This window comes from Chamaea fasciata, unplaced genomic scaffold (genome assembly GCF_029207755.1).
Source record: "Chamaea fasciata isolate MVZ Bird 193981 ecotype frontalis unplaced genomic scaffold, bChaFas1.0.hap1 SCAF_10, whole genome shotgun sequence".
Taxonomy (NCBI): domain Eukaryota; kingdom Metazoa; phylum Chordata; class Aves; order Passeriformes; family Sylviidae; genus Chamaea; species Chamaea fasciata.
In genome coordinates this window covers 27,252,210-27,267,329 of record NW_027094095.1, presented here as the reverse complement: position 1 = coordinate 27,267,329, position 15,120 = coordinate 27,252,210, and the positions used below count along the sequence as shown (strand labels likewise).

The 15,120-nt window shown below is 40.6% G+C and overlaps 1 protein-coding gene across 1 annotated transcript in view; it reads left to right on the top strand.

Moving 5' to 3' along the window:
- The window catches only part of SLC1A7 (solute carrier family 1 member 7), a 47,541-nt gene extending 33,084 nt beyond the window's left edge, over positions 1 to 14,457 (top strand). Inside the window, exons 8-11 of the mRNA XM_066191937.1 lie at positions 4,954 to 5,148; positions 8,291 to 8,425; positions 12,011 to 12,110; positions 14,191 to 14,457. Of these exons, the coding sequence (XP_066048034.1) occupies positions 4,954 to 5,148; positions 8,291 to 8,425; positions 12,011 to 12,110; positions 14,191 to 14,427 (667 nt within the window). The 3' untranslated portion in view covers positions 14,428 to 14,457. The remainder of the gene's footprint in view (positions 1 to 4,953; positions 5,149 to 8,290; positions 8,426 to 12,010; positions 12,111 to 14,190) is intronic.
- The last annotated feature ends 663 nt before the right edge of the window (positions 14,458 to 15,120 follow it).

The window sequence follows — 15,120 nt, the reverse complement described above, 5'->3', positions numbered from 1 at the left end:
CCGAATTTAAGGTGAGTCCTGAGGGAAGGCTCTGAACACATGGATTTGGGCCTTGGACATTTTTGGATTTAGCTGTTTGTCCTTCCTTAAAAGTGTGTATATTTTGCAAATCCAACACAGGCCCAACGTGGTTTCCGATGTGTTTCTGCTCAAATCACAGTGTCTTGTCTAGAGACAGCTGAACTTTTCACCTTCATTACACTGAAAGGAATGGATACTGCACATAACTGAGCTGTTGCCAAAAGAACATGCACAAAAAACTGGGGCTGGACAGGAGAGCTGCCTCTCCTGACAGTCAACACATCTGTATTTGGTTAAATAAGACTTGCCACAGGGGCATTATATAACACTTGTCATGTGGGTATTGGATTTTCAGATCATCCTAGAGGAGAACAAAGAGTTGATTTTAAGAATACTGATGTGTTTCTTGGAGATGTTTCTGTGTTGGTTCAGGTCTACATCTAAAGATAGAAAGCAAACCTCGGCTCAGTGTGCTGATACTCATTGCAGATACTCTGCACCTGTGGAAAACTTGTTTATAAAGCTAAAGATCAAACTAGAAGAAGCAAAAAAAATACCATTTCCAAAGCCCAAAAATGTAACACAGGAGAACATGAAAGCCACTAAAGAGCCATCAGATGGCACGGATTTTACTGAATCGCAACATTATTTCTGCTCGTTTCCCTTTAGTGAAATGTTCTGCACCCCACTCTCAGTCCCCTTATACTTCCCCAGAACCCCCAGCCACAGCAATATTTTGGTTTGCACCAATATCAGTGGAGAGGCAGGGGAAGAAAAACAGATCTTTTTCCTTTGGTGCATCCTTCAGGACACAAATGAGTGCGCACAGCTCCTCTTTCCTGCATCCCTGTGGGGTGCACAGCACGTGCTGCCCTTGCCCACCCTGCTCTGGGGTGTCCAGGCTGCACAGTTGGGGATTTCTGACTCTGCTTTCTTCCCCTCACACTGCCCCTGATCTTGTCACCTCTTGCCACACTGAAAAAGCAGAATTTGGCCAGCAGGCAAAATTCTTCTTGATTTCAGCTTTCCTCATTCCAATGGCAAGAGGGAATTTTGTTTTTCTAGGTCATCTTTCCATATCATTAATGAATTAAAGCAGCATCTTTTAAGTGGTATATCCCATCAAAAGAAGCAATTTTCATCTTCTCTGAAGACAAATTACAAACCATGAGTTTATCAAGGGTTTTGCAGCTTACGAAACACTAAGATCTTGGCTGTTGCACAGTGTAAATTAAAGGCAGATTTAGAAAGGGGAGATGAGATCAGTTTGCTGATTTTTTGGAGCAAATATCAAAATGCATTTGAATGATAAGATAAACAGGGCAGGCTGAACAGCTGTTCCTCCACAGTGACTGGCTGTCTTTGTGGCTCTCACTAGTAAGAGCTTGGCCTGGGCCAGCATTAGCTTATGCTCAGTCTCTGCAGCTGCAGCATTTTATCCCAAAATTGAGATAAGACGCCGAAAATGTATTTTTAATTGTTAGAGTTAATGCTGGGAGAAGATACCTCTCAGCTGAAAGTTTTGGGTCACTTTTTAAAAGACTTAACAGATTAAGATCAGTGCTTTAGAGTACTTTTTTCCTTGGAATAAATATTAAATGTCAGGCTTTAATGTTAGTGCTCCACTGTTTAACACTAGATAAAAGCAGCTTTCAAGAAAACAAACTTCACCTAGTTTAACTAGAAAGACAAACTAGACAAATTATCTGATGTTGTCTTTTATAATATTGAAATGATATATTAATATTACTCCAAAACTGCAGTAGGACCCTTTTTCCCCCCCGCCCCTTTGCCTCCTGAGAGCCACCAATGGCCAAAGCCTTAAATAAGACATCTTTTCTGGCGTGTGCCAGATGATACAATGTGAGTAAAAATGAAACATCATTGGCCAACTCTTCTAGGACCTTCCACCTAACTTTTGTCAGCTGTATTCAGGAGAAGTTGATTTCTAGGAAACAGTTGCTGAAAGGGTAATCAGGGATGTAAAGCAGCAATCTTGTAAGTGAGAGGTTAAAAAGCCTGATTGGGTCAATCCAGACTGAGAGAGGACAAAGCTGATTTTTAACATCATGTGTTGCAATAGCTGATTGTGCAAGGAGAAATATAGAAAGCACATTAAAGCAAATTTAGTGCAAGTTGAGAAGATTACCTCTAGATCATAAATTAAATTTCTCATCTGAGCAGAGAGTTCTGGAAAGTCTTTCAGCAGGAGTAGGTAGGACACACATCCTACTAAATCTAAGATGCAGTGTCATAAATTTGAGTGAGACAATGTAGTAGTTGCCCATCTAATAAAGTAAAAGAATCTGGAAATTGTCTTTCTTTCAATATCTTCCATGTTTTTCATCAGCATTGCACTTACATTCTGACAATTTTCTTTATTACTGTAATATTTAGCAAACAACAAATCCAGTGTGATGTTATGTGCCTTGGAAATTTTACTTCAGTCAGCATAAAATTCAAATGAAAGACACAACCGTGAGACAGTGCATAAGTTTGAAAGTTGAATTTTTGCAAAAACAGTGTCACAGAATCTATTTACAATGGAAATAGATACAGATTTTGGTGGTTGTGCCATTGGCATTATGAGATTGTTTTGCACAATATTTTTCACATCTCAACCAAATTGTAACATGTTAATCAGCTGAAATGTGCATGTTTGACAGCTCAGCTCTCTGCCCTCAGAACAGGCAGACGCTTAGGTTTAATCTTCTGGTATGTCAGAGTGTGAGCAAGTGGCAAGGACTTGTAAGATTACCTTTTGCCCTCATTTCCACCCAAAGAAATCAGACAGGGTTTTGTTACAGAAAGGCCAAATGTCTGAGGGAAGACTTTAAAAACAAGGAACTCTCCAAAACTGAGTAGCTGCAGAAAAGGGAGACAATGAGTTAAATAATTTTTCCTTGGCAAAGCCTCTAGTCAGAACATCTAGAAATGCTACTGAGTCTGCTCCTAGTTGCAGCTACTCCCAGGGCTCTCGGTTCTACATTATTTGTGAGCCACAGCCTCTTCTTTGATGAACATTTTATGGTAAACAAGAGGCAGAGAATTTCATTCACAAATGACTGAATTAAAAATGACAGACATGCCCAAGAGAGAAACGACATCTCATGAGCAGCTTGGGGATTATGGGGTTAGGCTTTGCTGTGTTTGTTTTTCAAAGTAAATATTGATTAAATACTAGGACTGCCTGAATTTAAAGGTTTAATATATCCTAGTTACAGGAGGTAATCAGATTTCCATTGCTTTCTTGCCTTTCCAGCATATTTACATACCTAGAGAAAGACTTTGGTCTGGATTTTCAGGCAGTGACTGCCAGTTTGTAGTAAATCATTCAGCAGTCAGACTTCATAAAGTTATAGAAAACAGAGATATCATCCTGAAAACATATCCTGGGTTTTTTCTTTTGTGTTTCCATGGCAGGGAGTTACTTTTGCTTTCCAAACACTTTCCTTGAACGATAGCTTGCACAAATAGAAAATGACAACTCCTACTCACGGAAACATTTTGCTTAGGCATTCCTGCAAACTTGGGGTTGTGATATCAGAGTTTTTGAAATCTCTCACATAAAATGTGCTTTTATCGAACATTTGCAACGACTGAGAAAGAATTTGCAGATCCTATGTGTTATCTTCAATCGAGAACAGTAATGGTCATTATAAGATTTAGGTATTGGAGCCACATTGTGATGTGAGGGTCACTACAGATGGTGACAGAGCAACCTGAACTGCCAAACCAGGGGGAAGACACCTGGATTTCCTGTCTCTGGGCATGTAAATCACAGGACAAGAGGACATTGGAGATCACAGTGTCACCATACCAATATTTCCCCTATTACCATCTTTTTTAAGAGTTAACTTTGGAATAATTATGAAGAAGTTTGCTATATTACATTCATTTAAATAGTCTCAGATAGTGAGCAGTGTATTAAAATTGGTATAATAAGAAGGAAAATATTTTGTGATTTGTGTATTTTTTTCTGGTGTGTTACTTATTTTCCATACAGACTGATGTGCCATAAAAAATACCCCCTCACTCATTTGAATGCAGTCTCATTACTCATGACATCAGTGAATGAGACACTGCATGGTAAAACGCAGAATGTTACCAAAAGGCTGATAAAATACACAAATAAATATATTTCAGTGTATTAGTATTTAAAAATGTGTGCCTCTTATTAAAAATGAGAAAATACATGACGATATAGTGTTTTGTTAATTGTCTCAGTTAATGAAAACAAAAATCAGAAGTATTTTTTTAGGGTATCAAGCTCAGTTTAAAATGAATACCTGTCAAATGGTCTTATACCATTCCATTCTACTCCACACACATCTCATTTACATATGTATACAATATTATATGACCTGCAGTTATGTGGTTGTTATAGGATCACACAAGGGATGTGGGCAGATCTGTCCCAGGGAGAAAATGGGATTTTATATTCCTAAATACAGATGTTTTGTCTGCGGCTTTTCTTTTCAGGCTGCTGTTGATAAGATCTTTGTCTAACCCCTTGCAGAAATAAAAAATTGTTTACATGTGAGGTAGGACTGGAAGGAAACATTTTTAGAAACCATGAGTGTAAAACACTTTTCAGAGATTTTAGTAATAACCAGCACAGTGTGTTGTTCCCTTTTCTTGCATTTGAGTGTACAACACTGCCTCTGTGGGATTTCTGTCCCTTTGCTTCTGAAACAGGGAAAGAGAAAATTTTTTCCAATTTTGGGGATCAAAATTAGCACTTACTCCAGCATTTATACGTGTAACTGTCTTTATCCTCCATCAAGCAAAGGAGTGAGTTATGTGCAGAGCAAGGAGCGAGAAGCTGGGATGGTTGTGTGAAACTTTCCCTGCCAGTACCACGTTTGCTACAACCCGTTCACTCCCCAGAAACAAAAATAACCCAGTGTGTGCTTCTGTGCTGTTGTGCAGCTCAGCCACTCTGCCTATCACTTTCAAGTGCTTGCTGGAGAACAACCACGTGGACAGGAGGATCGCGCGGTTCGTGCTGCCCGTGGGCGCCACCATCAACATGGACGGCACGGCGCTGTACGAGGCCGTGGCCGCCATCTTCATCGCCCAGGTGAACAACTACGAGCTGGACTTTGGGCAGATCATCACCATAAGGTACAAACCGCACATCCCGCCTGCTGGGGTTTGCAGGTCTGCATACAGTCATGGGATCAGCTGAGCTGGAAAGGAGCCATCAGGGTCATCATTTTGTTGAGTCTGAGGCACGACTCATGTATGTAGCAAGAAGAAAACTCATCTTTGCTGTTATCAAAGGATACATCCCTCATGGAAGGGTTGTTTCCAAGTAACACAGAGATCAGGGGCTGCCCAAAGAGAAACTGTAGTGGTCCTGTTCAATAGATGCATGTGCACACCAAGAAATGTGATTCTGTTTGAGGTTAACTGTCTAATTTATGCTTTTAGGCAACCCATTGATCACTTCAAGAACTGGAATATTTTATTATTGTTGGTGTTTAAAACACTATTTCAATCTTCATAACTGTTTTCAACTTGAAGTCTGATTTGTGTCTTCAAGTGAAAGGAAAATGCTAAAAAGTAGCAAAACTGGAAGTCTTATATCAAGTAACAGGGAATAGCGTGTACTGGGAAGTTCCTGCAGGGTTAGAGGAAGAGGGAAGAAGGACAGATGCTACTATGAGGGCAGGTTTTCACAAAGATGTCAGATCACTCAGATGTTTTTTAATTGTCTTCTCTGCTGTTTGATAAAGCAGAAAGCTTCATAAACAACCATGCTGTCAGTGGTTAGAGAGTGTTATAGCTGTGCACTCCATCCTTGAAAGGTCTGTAAGGGATCCAAAAGACTGAAAGATCCAGCTGAACTATTACTGCCAGAATAACGCTCCAGTGACTGCCAAAGAATTCCTCAGGGACTGAAACCTGCAGGTTTCCAGCAGGGAACAAATGATTATAAAAACATTCCTCATAGTCAGAGCTTTTGCAATAAATCTGAGATCTGCTTAACTACCCACCCACTGACCTCACCACTGCCCCGTTGACACTGCTGGGCCTTGCCCATCCTCTGCTGGACCTGAAAATCTTCATGACAAGAAGATGAGAGTCCTGAAACCAACCCCAGATGACAGCTGAGGTTTGCTAATGGCCTTCTGGCAAGACCTGGTTGGACTACAAAAAGAAGCAATAAATTGTGCCCATATGAGCTCTTGCTTCAGGCTTGCACTCTCTTTGGAAACTGTTGGAATGAGCCTGAGCTAAAATTTAGTCTTTTGTGATTTGGAATTTCGAGATTTTTTTAGCATGTGATGCTAAAATATGGCCCAGAGCAGGAGCAGACATTACACACACTTTGAAGTAAAGAACAGTAATTTGAAAAATGAAGGAGAAGGGTGATAGTAAATGGAAAGAATGTAAGCTCTAACTTCTCACCAGAACTCCCTTTCATCTCTTTTACCCCCCACATTAAGGGCTAGTATGTAAGAACCAGATAGAATTAAACTAGTAGACTGAAAATACAAGCAAAGATTGTAAAAAAATCCAAGAAAAGAAGAAAAATGAAAAGACTCACAAATGAGGAAGCTAAACAGGAAATCATGATGGACACAGTACTGTCAATGATGTAATCCAAATTCTAACTGTATGCTATGGGCCAAACCTACCCCAGATCTTGACACTTTAGGATCTGGTGATTTAAAATTCAAATAGTTCTGAATGCCAGGACCTTTTGCCAGAGGGAAAAAAAAAATTGTTAGACTAATAATCAGTCTATTTTGCTCATAGTTTGTAAAATCCAGGTTAACAGTTTCTATCAATGCAAACATTGATATCATTCTATCAGTGCAAAAATTGACATAAGCAGAGGAAGAGAGTAAAGATCCTATTTCCATCAATTGATCATCTTACAGAAAGAAACATCTACATTAAGATAAAGATGAAATGGAATAGCAGATGAGCTTGCTTGTAAAATCTTAGTTAAACATTCCTGATTTTACTCTCAGTTAAGTCCTGAGACTTTGTGGCCTGTTGTAAGAGGCAGAAGCAGTCCTGATGAGACTGTTCATAGCACTAACTGGAAAGCATTTTAATGTTCGTTATAGTTATCTCTTACTCAGCTACTGAGCTTCTGTCCCTTCCTATCTATGCTCTAATACAATGTTATTAGGATGCTACACAAGCTAACTTTTGCAAAATGTAGTTTTAAGTCTTTCCCCTTCCCTATCACACCCACATGCTAAATGTATTTTTTTTATTTAATGAAAGGCTCCAGGTAGAAATACTGCCGCTGCAGTACTGCTACACTGTACAGCTGTAAGCAAGGGACTGGATATCCCTGTGTTTCAGTTGCCATATGGGTGAATACACTTATCCTCATTTTCCATAGTAGGTTAATGAGACTTAACTGCTTGCCAAAAGCTCTGACATTCTTGACTGATGAATGCAGAGGATTACCAGTGTAAATGTTTTCTGTCATGCTTTTACAACTGTCAATATTTGTTCTTTGTCTTTCTGCTGGTTGGCCTAGCTCTTGGAAGTCGCTAGTTGGGTGGAAATGAATACATCCAGTCACTTTTGCTCTTGGAAAAAGGAATTAAATCCCTCCCTTAAAAATAACAATATGAAAAAAATGTTAAGCCTGCCAAGACTACTCTTGCCGTGGTCTCCCATTCATTTCTGCTTGCCTGGCTTAAAAAATGGTATGAAGGTCAAGTAGAAATACTTTTCAGAAACTGAACATGTACAGTCACATTCACGCTTGCTTCATATTTAGATCCAAGTATGCAAAGCCATGTGCTGTAGAAGGGCTTCACCCTGGCCCAGCCTCTTCACCCTTGGCCTAACCCTTGAGATGGTTTGACAGTAAAGGCCCCAGGCAGGGCCAGCCATGGATTTTCCTGGCACAGGAGCTGCCCATGGTGACCCAGAGTGTCAAGGAGAACAGCAATGAGTGGGGCTGGCAGACTCCTGGCACACAGAGCTGGGTGGAGCCCTGACCCACAGAAGCTGGCAGAGCTCAGCCCACAGCCTGGCTGGCCCCTCTGCTCTGCCCCTTTGCTACTGAGAGAGAACAGAACTGCCCCACCAGTGCCAAGGCTGCAAAGGCTGAGGTGAGAATTTAGCCCTGGGCAGACAGTTTGGCCTTGGCAGTCCTTGCTGTCTTGCCTGGATTCTGTCCACAAAACACTGGCACTTCCAAGCAGTGGCTTGTGTAAGATCATGGTTTAGAAACATGGTGTGGTTTCTTCCAGAAAGTCAAGCTTATTCCTTTCTTTTATTGTTAAAGTATCACAGCAACAGCTGCCAGCATAGGTGCTGCAGGCATCCCCCAGGCTGGTCTGGTGACAATGGTCATTGTTCTCACCTCGGTGGGGCTCCCTACAGACGACATCACGCTGATTATTGCCGTCGACTGGGCACTGTAAGTAACACAAAGCTCTTGAGGCTTCCATGGTGGTGACTTTGCTAAAAAAAGGCAAATGGTCTCTAAGAGTACAGTAATACAGATATATATCTATATATATACATTTATAAAAGGCAGAGGAAGTGATTATGCAATTATAAATGGTGTTAATGTGGCCTTAGATTAAAAACTCTGCTGATGTGGACATTATATTGAAAAAGACAGACAAATGAGGAAGTCTAGATGAATCTTGGAAATCTGTCTTGCATGGAAACGCCAAAGAAGTGGAGTCCATTTAGTCTAAAACCAGAGCTGAAAAGGTCACCACAGCAGCTTTTTACATAGATAAGGTTGTCCGAAGGATGACATTGATCAATCTTCACATTCACAGGGAGGGAAGATGAAGAAGTAGAACAAAGTACTTACCTCAACTCAGATCCCAAAAAACCTTAAGAACTACTATTATCTAGAAGGATAGTCAGGCAATGGAAGTGGCTGCACCTAGTCAGGTTGGATGATGATCTTCAAGACAAGTTTGAAGGTTGGGCCAGACAAATGTGCTTAAGGGGCAACTCTGGCACCTTGGCTTGGACAGGGATAAGGGGCCAACACTCTTAGGAAACATGGTCTGCCTGCACTGTACAGAACAGCCGTTCTGCAGAGAGGGCATTTTGCTCCATCCCCAATCACAGGGGATTTAACAGCACAGGCAGGGGCTGAAACTTAACACCCTTGGGATGAAAGGGATTTGTGTCACCCATGAGAAGAGTCACTTTAAAAATTCATAAGGAGTGGTTTATTTGGACTCTCAACTTTTATGTAAATGCCGATGAATAAATCAATTTTGAATAGTCTAGGAAGATGAATCATAAAACACTGGTCCCCAGCTCATCAACATGTCAATTAACTGTGTAACTAGCATATGCATACACAAGGAAATGTCCAAATTATTTTTATTTAAGCTATATAAAATATATCTCCTTTATTACAGGGAGTTTCATTTTATCAGGGTTCTGGGTAAAAATGTGTTACAAGTCAATTCTGCTATATATCCTATTTTATTCAACTTTTAGCCACCTATTTTTTGTACAAAGTATTGTGAGAAAAAGTATTTCCTGTCTAGTGTAATAGAATATTATTATTATTATTAGCATTAGTAGGAGTCATGAATCTTGTATGAATATTTTAATACAGTATTACAAAAGCCTTTTCCCTCTATATTGCTCAGTTTTTGCCCAGCTCTTGCAACATCAACATTTCATTGTTTTTCCAGTAAGTACATGGGAATTGTTCATCTTTTTGTCTTACACAACTTTTCAAAGCAACAGAGAAAAGACTTTTCAGGCTATAGTTCCAGATGGTATTAAAAAGTGAGTAAGGAATAGAGCCAATTTTCTGTCTTTTGCAGATGACCTTTCAAACAAAAAAAGCATATTTCTGTATTTCGGCACTTGGTGGTTTCAAGAGCCTGCAGATGCAAAGTGTCAACATGGTTGACACGATGAATATTTTCAGTATTAGTTTTGGAAGTACTGGAGTATGAAGAATGCTTAAAGAAGGCTGGTTAGATGATCTCACGAGACTGAAATACCCATTACAATGCACTGCAGGTATTACAACTCTCTTAGGTAGCCATAACGTGTATGTGACCTTCAAACCTTTAGCTAGTGCTCAGAGATATAAAGAAGAAAATCAAAATGTTTCCCAGCTCATTTATCAAACACAAGGTATAGGTTTTGCATCTTTAATAATATCATCCACAGCTCCAATCCCACTGACTCACACGTTTGCACTGAGAGAAACGCCACCAGCAGCAGGTTGGCCTCTCAGTGGAGAAATGTCAGTGGTGTGTGCTGTGGTTCTCCTCATGCACAGTGCAGACTGCTCCATGCACTCAGAACATGGAACACAACTGGTTAAACAACGTGCCAGCAACAAATCCTTTTCTTAAGAGTTTCAGTGTGGAGCACTGTTTCCTTGGAAAAACCCTGTCTTGGAAAGATGCTAATCAGAGCTCAAAAGGGAGCTCAAAATCTTGAGCTCTGCTCACACAACTTCTTCTCTACCACAGCTGACTTGTTGCACAATCCAAAATTCACAACACTGAATATCTTTCCAAGAATCACTATTTAATAATCAAGAAGGAAAGAAGTCAGTGTGTAACTGGAATTTTTATCAGCATATGCTGTAACTGGGTTTTTTTCCTGTTTAACATGTTCTTGTGGAAATTTTCTTCAAGGCAAAACTCAAAATCAGAACAGTAGGAATTTTTTTAAAATGGACTGAGAGAAAAAGTGTAGGACTGGGTCCTGGAGTCAACAACCACATCTAGGTGTAGGCTGTGGAATATTATTGCTGAAGTTGCTTGCAGTTACACATGCAGTTTGGGTAACTCCACACACAAGTAAGCTTTCATGCAGGAGTTTTCATGATAATCAGGCAGGCAACTGCATAAACATTTAAATACACTGAGTACCTGCCTAAAATATCTGAAAAAAAAAAAAAACAGCACAGAGTTTCAATTTCTTTCTATATTAAGATACTGGATCAGAAATCTGGGCGGTGTTGATACTGGACCATCACTGACTTTAATAAGCCAAACATCTGGAGATTTCTGAAGCTCCATTTTATAACCTACATTTATAAATTAAGTTACTAATATGACAGAGTTTCAGATGTATATGTTTTTCTTGGAAAAGACGTGATGTATTTCAGACTTAGAAGCTATATCATCTATTTGAAATTTCATCAATTTTAACTAATAGGTTCCAGGATGATTCAAGTGCAACCCTTGTCTTTGACAGCCAGTTACTTTTGTCCATTTACGATCTGTATTTTAATAGATTTATTTTTTAGACAGTGGGTAAAAGGTGTAAACAGGGAAGAAATCCTGCAAGTGAATAAATGAAAAATAGTTAAACTATATCTATACAAAATACTGTCAAGCATACAAACTTAAGTTGGAAAAGGTAACTGAAAATATGGAGTCTTTAAGAGTTACTGCACAGCCTGCGTGAGAGCCGAAGTCACCACAGGTTTTACAGGAATGAACATTGCTTAAATATGGCCAGTGGCTGCTTGACTTGTGAGTGCAGATGTGTAGCAATCTTCTGAATTATTTTGATTGCATCCTGCCCAGTCTACCACTTAGGTAGCACTTTGGTTGCTGAGATTGGTACCATGATCATTAATATAAGGGACTGGTTGTGCCGGCTGACCTCTGCTTTTATTGAATTCAGACATTTGCAGCACCAGTCTCCAAATCAGGCCATATTGCTGGACCTTAATATATAAACTGGAAGAGAAACACAGGTGTGATGTGCAGTTCCACCTTTCCAGTGCTGATTCAGCTTGCAGCTCTAGGGGGACACAGCAGCTCCACTTAGCTCAGTTACACAATCAAGTGTGTGGCAGCACAGCACACCAAAAGGCTGGAAAACCCAACTGAGCTGCTCAATAACTAATGGATGCCTGATACCAAACTTGTAAACATTTTAGCTCATAAAACCAGCAAAACTAGCCTTCAGCCATAATCATGGCTGATAGAGGCACAGGAATTTACCCAAAGAGCCAACAACTTACCATCACTGTTTCGTTTTCCAGAGACAGGTTTAGAACAATGATCAATGTGCTGGGGGACGCGCTGGCTGCTGGGATCATGGCCCACATCTGCAGGAAGGAGTTCATCAAGGACGGTGACGAGGTAACCACGCTGTGAGCCGGGGTGTGCCCAGGGTGTGCTGTACTGTGGCAAAGAACCTGCAAGCTCCCACAGTTGGTTCCTCCAGTTTATAAAAGGGGTTTCAGGGAGAGGACAGAATTGGGGTGATGGGCAGCTTAGCACATGGGGTGGAGGGTTCTTTTTCCATGAGGTCATGTGAAAAGACACTGGAGTTGAGAGTTTGCAAGGCAGCTGTGTGTGGCACACTGGGGATGGGAGCAGCAGAAGCAGCTGCGCTGTCCTGCAAATGCATGAGGTGCTGGGACTGAATCCCACACAGCACCCAGGTCCTGACTGGCCAGTAATTTGTCCTGCTAGCAGTGTGACCAGTAACAGAGCAGGGTGACAGATGCCCTTGACTACCTGTGTGTAGTGGAAGGTCAAGGTACCTATGAGTGTGTGTATGTGTAATCAATGAGCTCACATCAAAAGCAACTACCCTGGGCATTGCAAGCCCCTGAGTCAGCACAATCTGAAGCCACCCTTGCAGTAATTTTCTTTCCAGACTAGCACATGCACATGACTCCATTCTAGACTTCATTCTCAAACATCTTCATGGTTCCTACATTTAATACAAGTCCTTCCTTCCATCACTGTTTCTCCTCCTCTATATCTTACTTCATACAGCACACATACCTCAGTATTCTGCCCCTGCCTCCTTCCACTCCTACGCATTTTCTCTTTCCTCTTTGGCATGCATCATTCAGTCGTTCATTGTAACAGGAACTCCTCATGTCCTTCCTTCAATCCTTGACAAAGGAGATACCTAATTCCATGAACACGTCAGATTTGGAGGTGCTAATCTCCAATTATTTTAGCCCATGGCAGACTCTCATTACCTTTCTTCCACAAAGACAGAATAATGCATGAAGGAACATTTCTTCATCAGGTCTAATCTTCACTAGACATGTTTCATTTCTGTGCATCATCTGTAGTATCCCACACAAATAGCAAAATTTTTCTTTCTATCATTATTTCTCTCATTATACAATTTTGCAGTCAATCCCATTCTCGTGCCTTCTTGCAACATTCATCAAAAATTCCTGCTCTTTTAAGTTGGATGTAGAAAGACAGGCAGTGCCCTCTGAGGTAATTAGCACCTGCAGTAATTACTGATGACAGGATTAGGCCTGACTACAGGGGCTACACATGAAGCTACCTACAAACCCCCTAAAATACAACCCATGGGTAAGGTAGGTCATCCATTACAAAGCCAGAAGTGTGGGCTGAGCTCCTGCATAACACAGGCCTCCTGACATTTCACTGCTGTATTTAGAATCAGTCAGAACTTAAGATGTTGCAGTAATATAAAATCCCTCCTGAGGGATTATTTAGTCATCTGTGATGAGAGTTTTCTTTGAATCATGCTCTGTAATGGTATTAAAATATACTGTTAGTCTGCCATACATTTTGGCTGCATAACTTGTGCAGTTAGTAATATATACCTAAAGGCCATATTTTCTCAGCTGCAAGCCCACCTCCTTTCTTTGCCAGTATTTACGTCTTACTTTCCCCATCAGAATCTGGTTTGATTTAAAGAACGCTTCAATTTTGAACTTATGAATCAGTTAATAAAATCCCCTTTATTTCTTTCAAAACAGAGCAAACTGAAGAGACAGGTGTTATTTTATTAGGTTGGAAGAAAGGCGTAAGGCAACAACAAATGGTTTATTGGTCTATTTAATTGCACCCAAGAGCAAGCACTGCCCAGAGCTCAGCATAGTGGCCATTGAGAGTCTGTACCTTTTGAAGTGAGCCCTGGAATTCTGGTCTCTATTTACCCTATTTGTACCACTTTACCAATGGTCAGCAGCTGTTACCATAAGCGTAAGTTCAGTTAGAGTTGTGACAGAATTTGCGTTTTTACACAGACTCCTTCGCTCCATGCAGATGGTGCAAAGATGCCTTAGGGTATAGGAGAAACAGCTTCTGGAAGTCTATGGAGGCTCTAGATAATCCTGGTGAATGTAAAGCAGCCCACAGACTTTCCAAGTAAAAATTCCCTTCCTGTTGTATACAGCAATCAGTGGCAGTATTCCAGATCTTAATGCTTTTCACATAGGTGCCATTGATCTGTGAAACTAAGCCTGTTAACATCCATCAGATTGTGGCTTACCAGAGAAATGGCTGTGTGAAGACCATGAACGAATCTCGTGGACCAGAAACAGTGAAAGGGTTGCAGCACCATATACCCATACAAGTGGAGCAAGAAGAAACTCCAGTGGAGAATCACACTAAGAAATCCAACAGTAAAGACCACTGCACTATTGAAATAAATGAACTAGAAACAAATGTGTGACTGCTACACTCAGAGGTATCTCACACCCCAGTGACCTGATACCTAATCTCTACCTCACAGCTGGAAGAAGGACTCTTTGCCTTGAACAGGAAAACGTGGGCTTATGGCCACCCTGCTTGTACTGGAGCTAGGAGACCAGCTGTGAACGTCAAGAAAGGCACACAGCTTGCAAGAGACACGGGCTTCTTTAGGTGGAAGATTTTGCTACTGAAAATTTAACTAATGGACTACTACTGTTTTATTCTGCACTCACTGACTTCAATATAGTATTTGACACTCCTTTGGCTTTTTTTTAAAAGCCTTTTTTTATTTGACCCTTTTTAATTTTCTAACCAAAGCCTTTTTTTGTGACTCTCAGTAATTACGAACACTGTAGAATTTTTGCTATGTGAAAATGTTTCACCAAAATTGCTAAAGATACTAATTTTTTCTAATTTTCACTAAATATAGTTTGTGTGTGGTTTTAGAACAGCGGGAAGAAAATCACACTGATTTCCTGATCTCAAGGGGTTAAATGTATTCCTAAATAACAATGCAAGCTGAGGGGAAGTGTACATTTGTGAAAGAAAGGGCAGTAAGGTAATTGTGATGGGCAGCCTTCAGAGACAGGCAGTCAAGTGTGATACCTAACACAAAGATTTCCTAGGTCACTGCAGAGCACAGTTTGCCTTCCAAGTGCCAGATTCATTGACC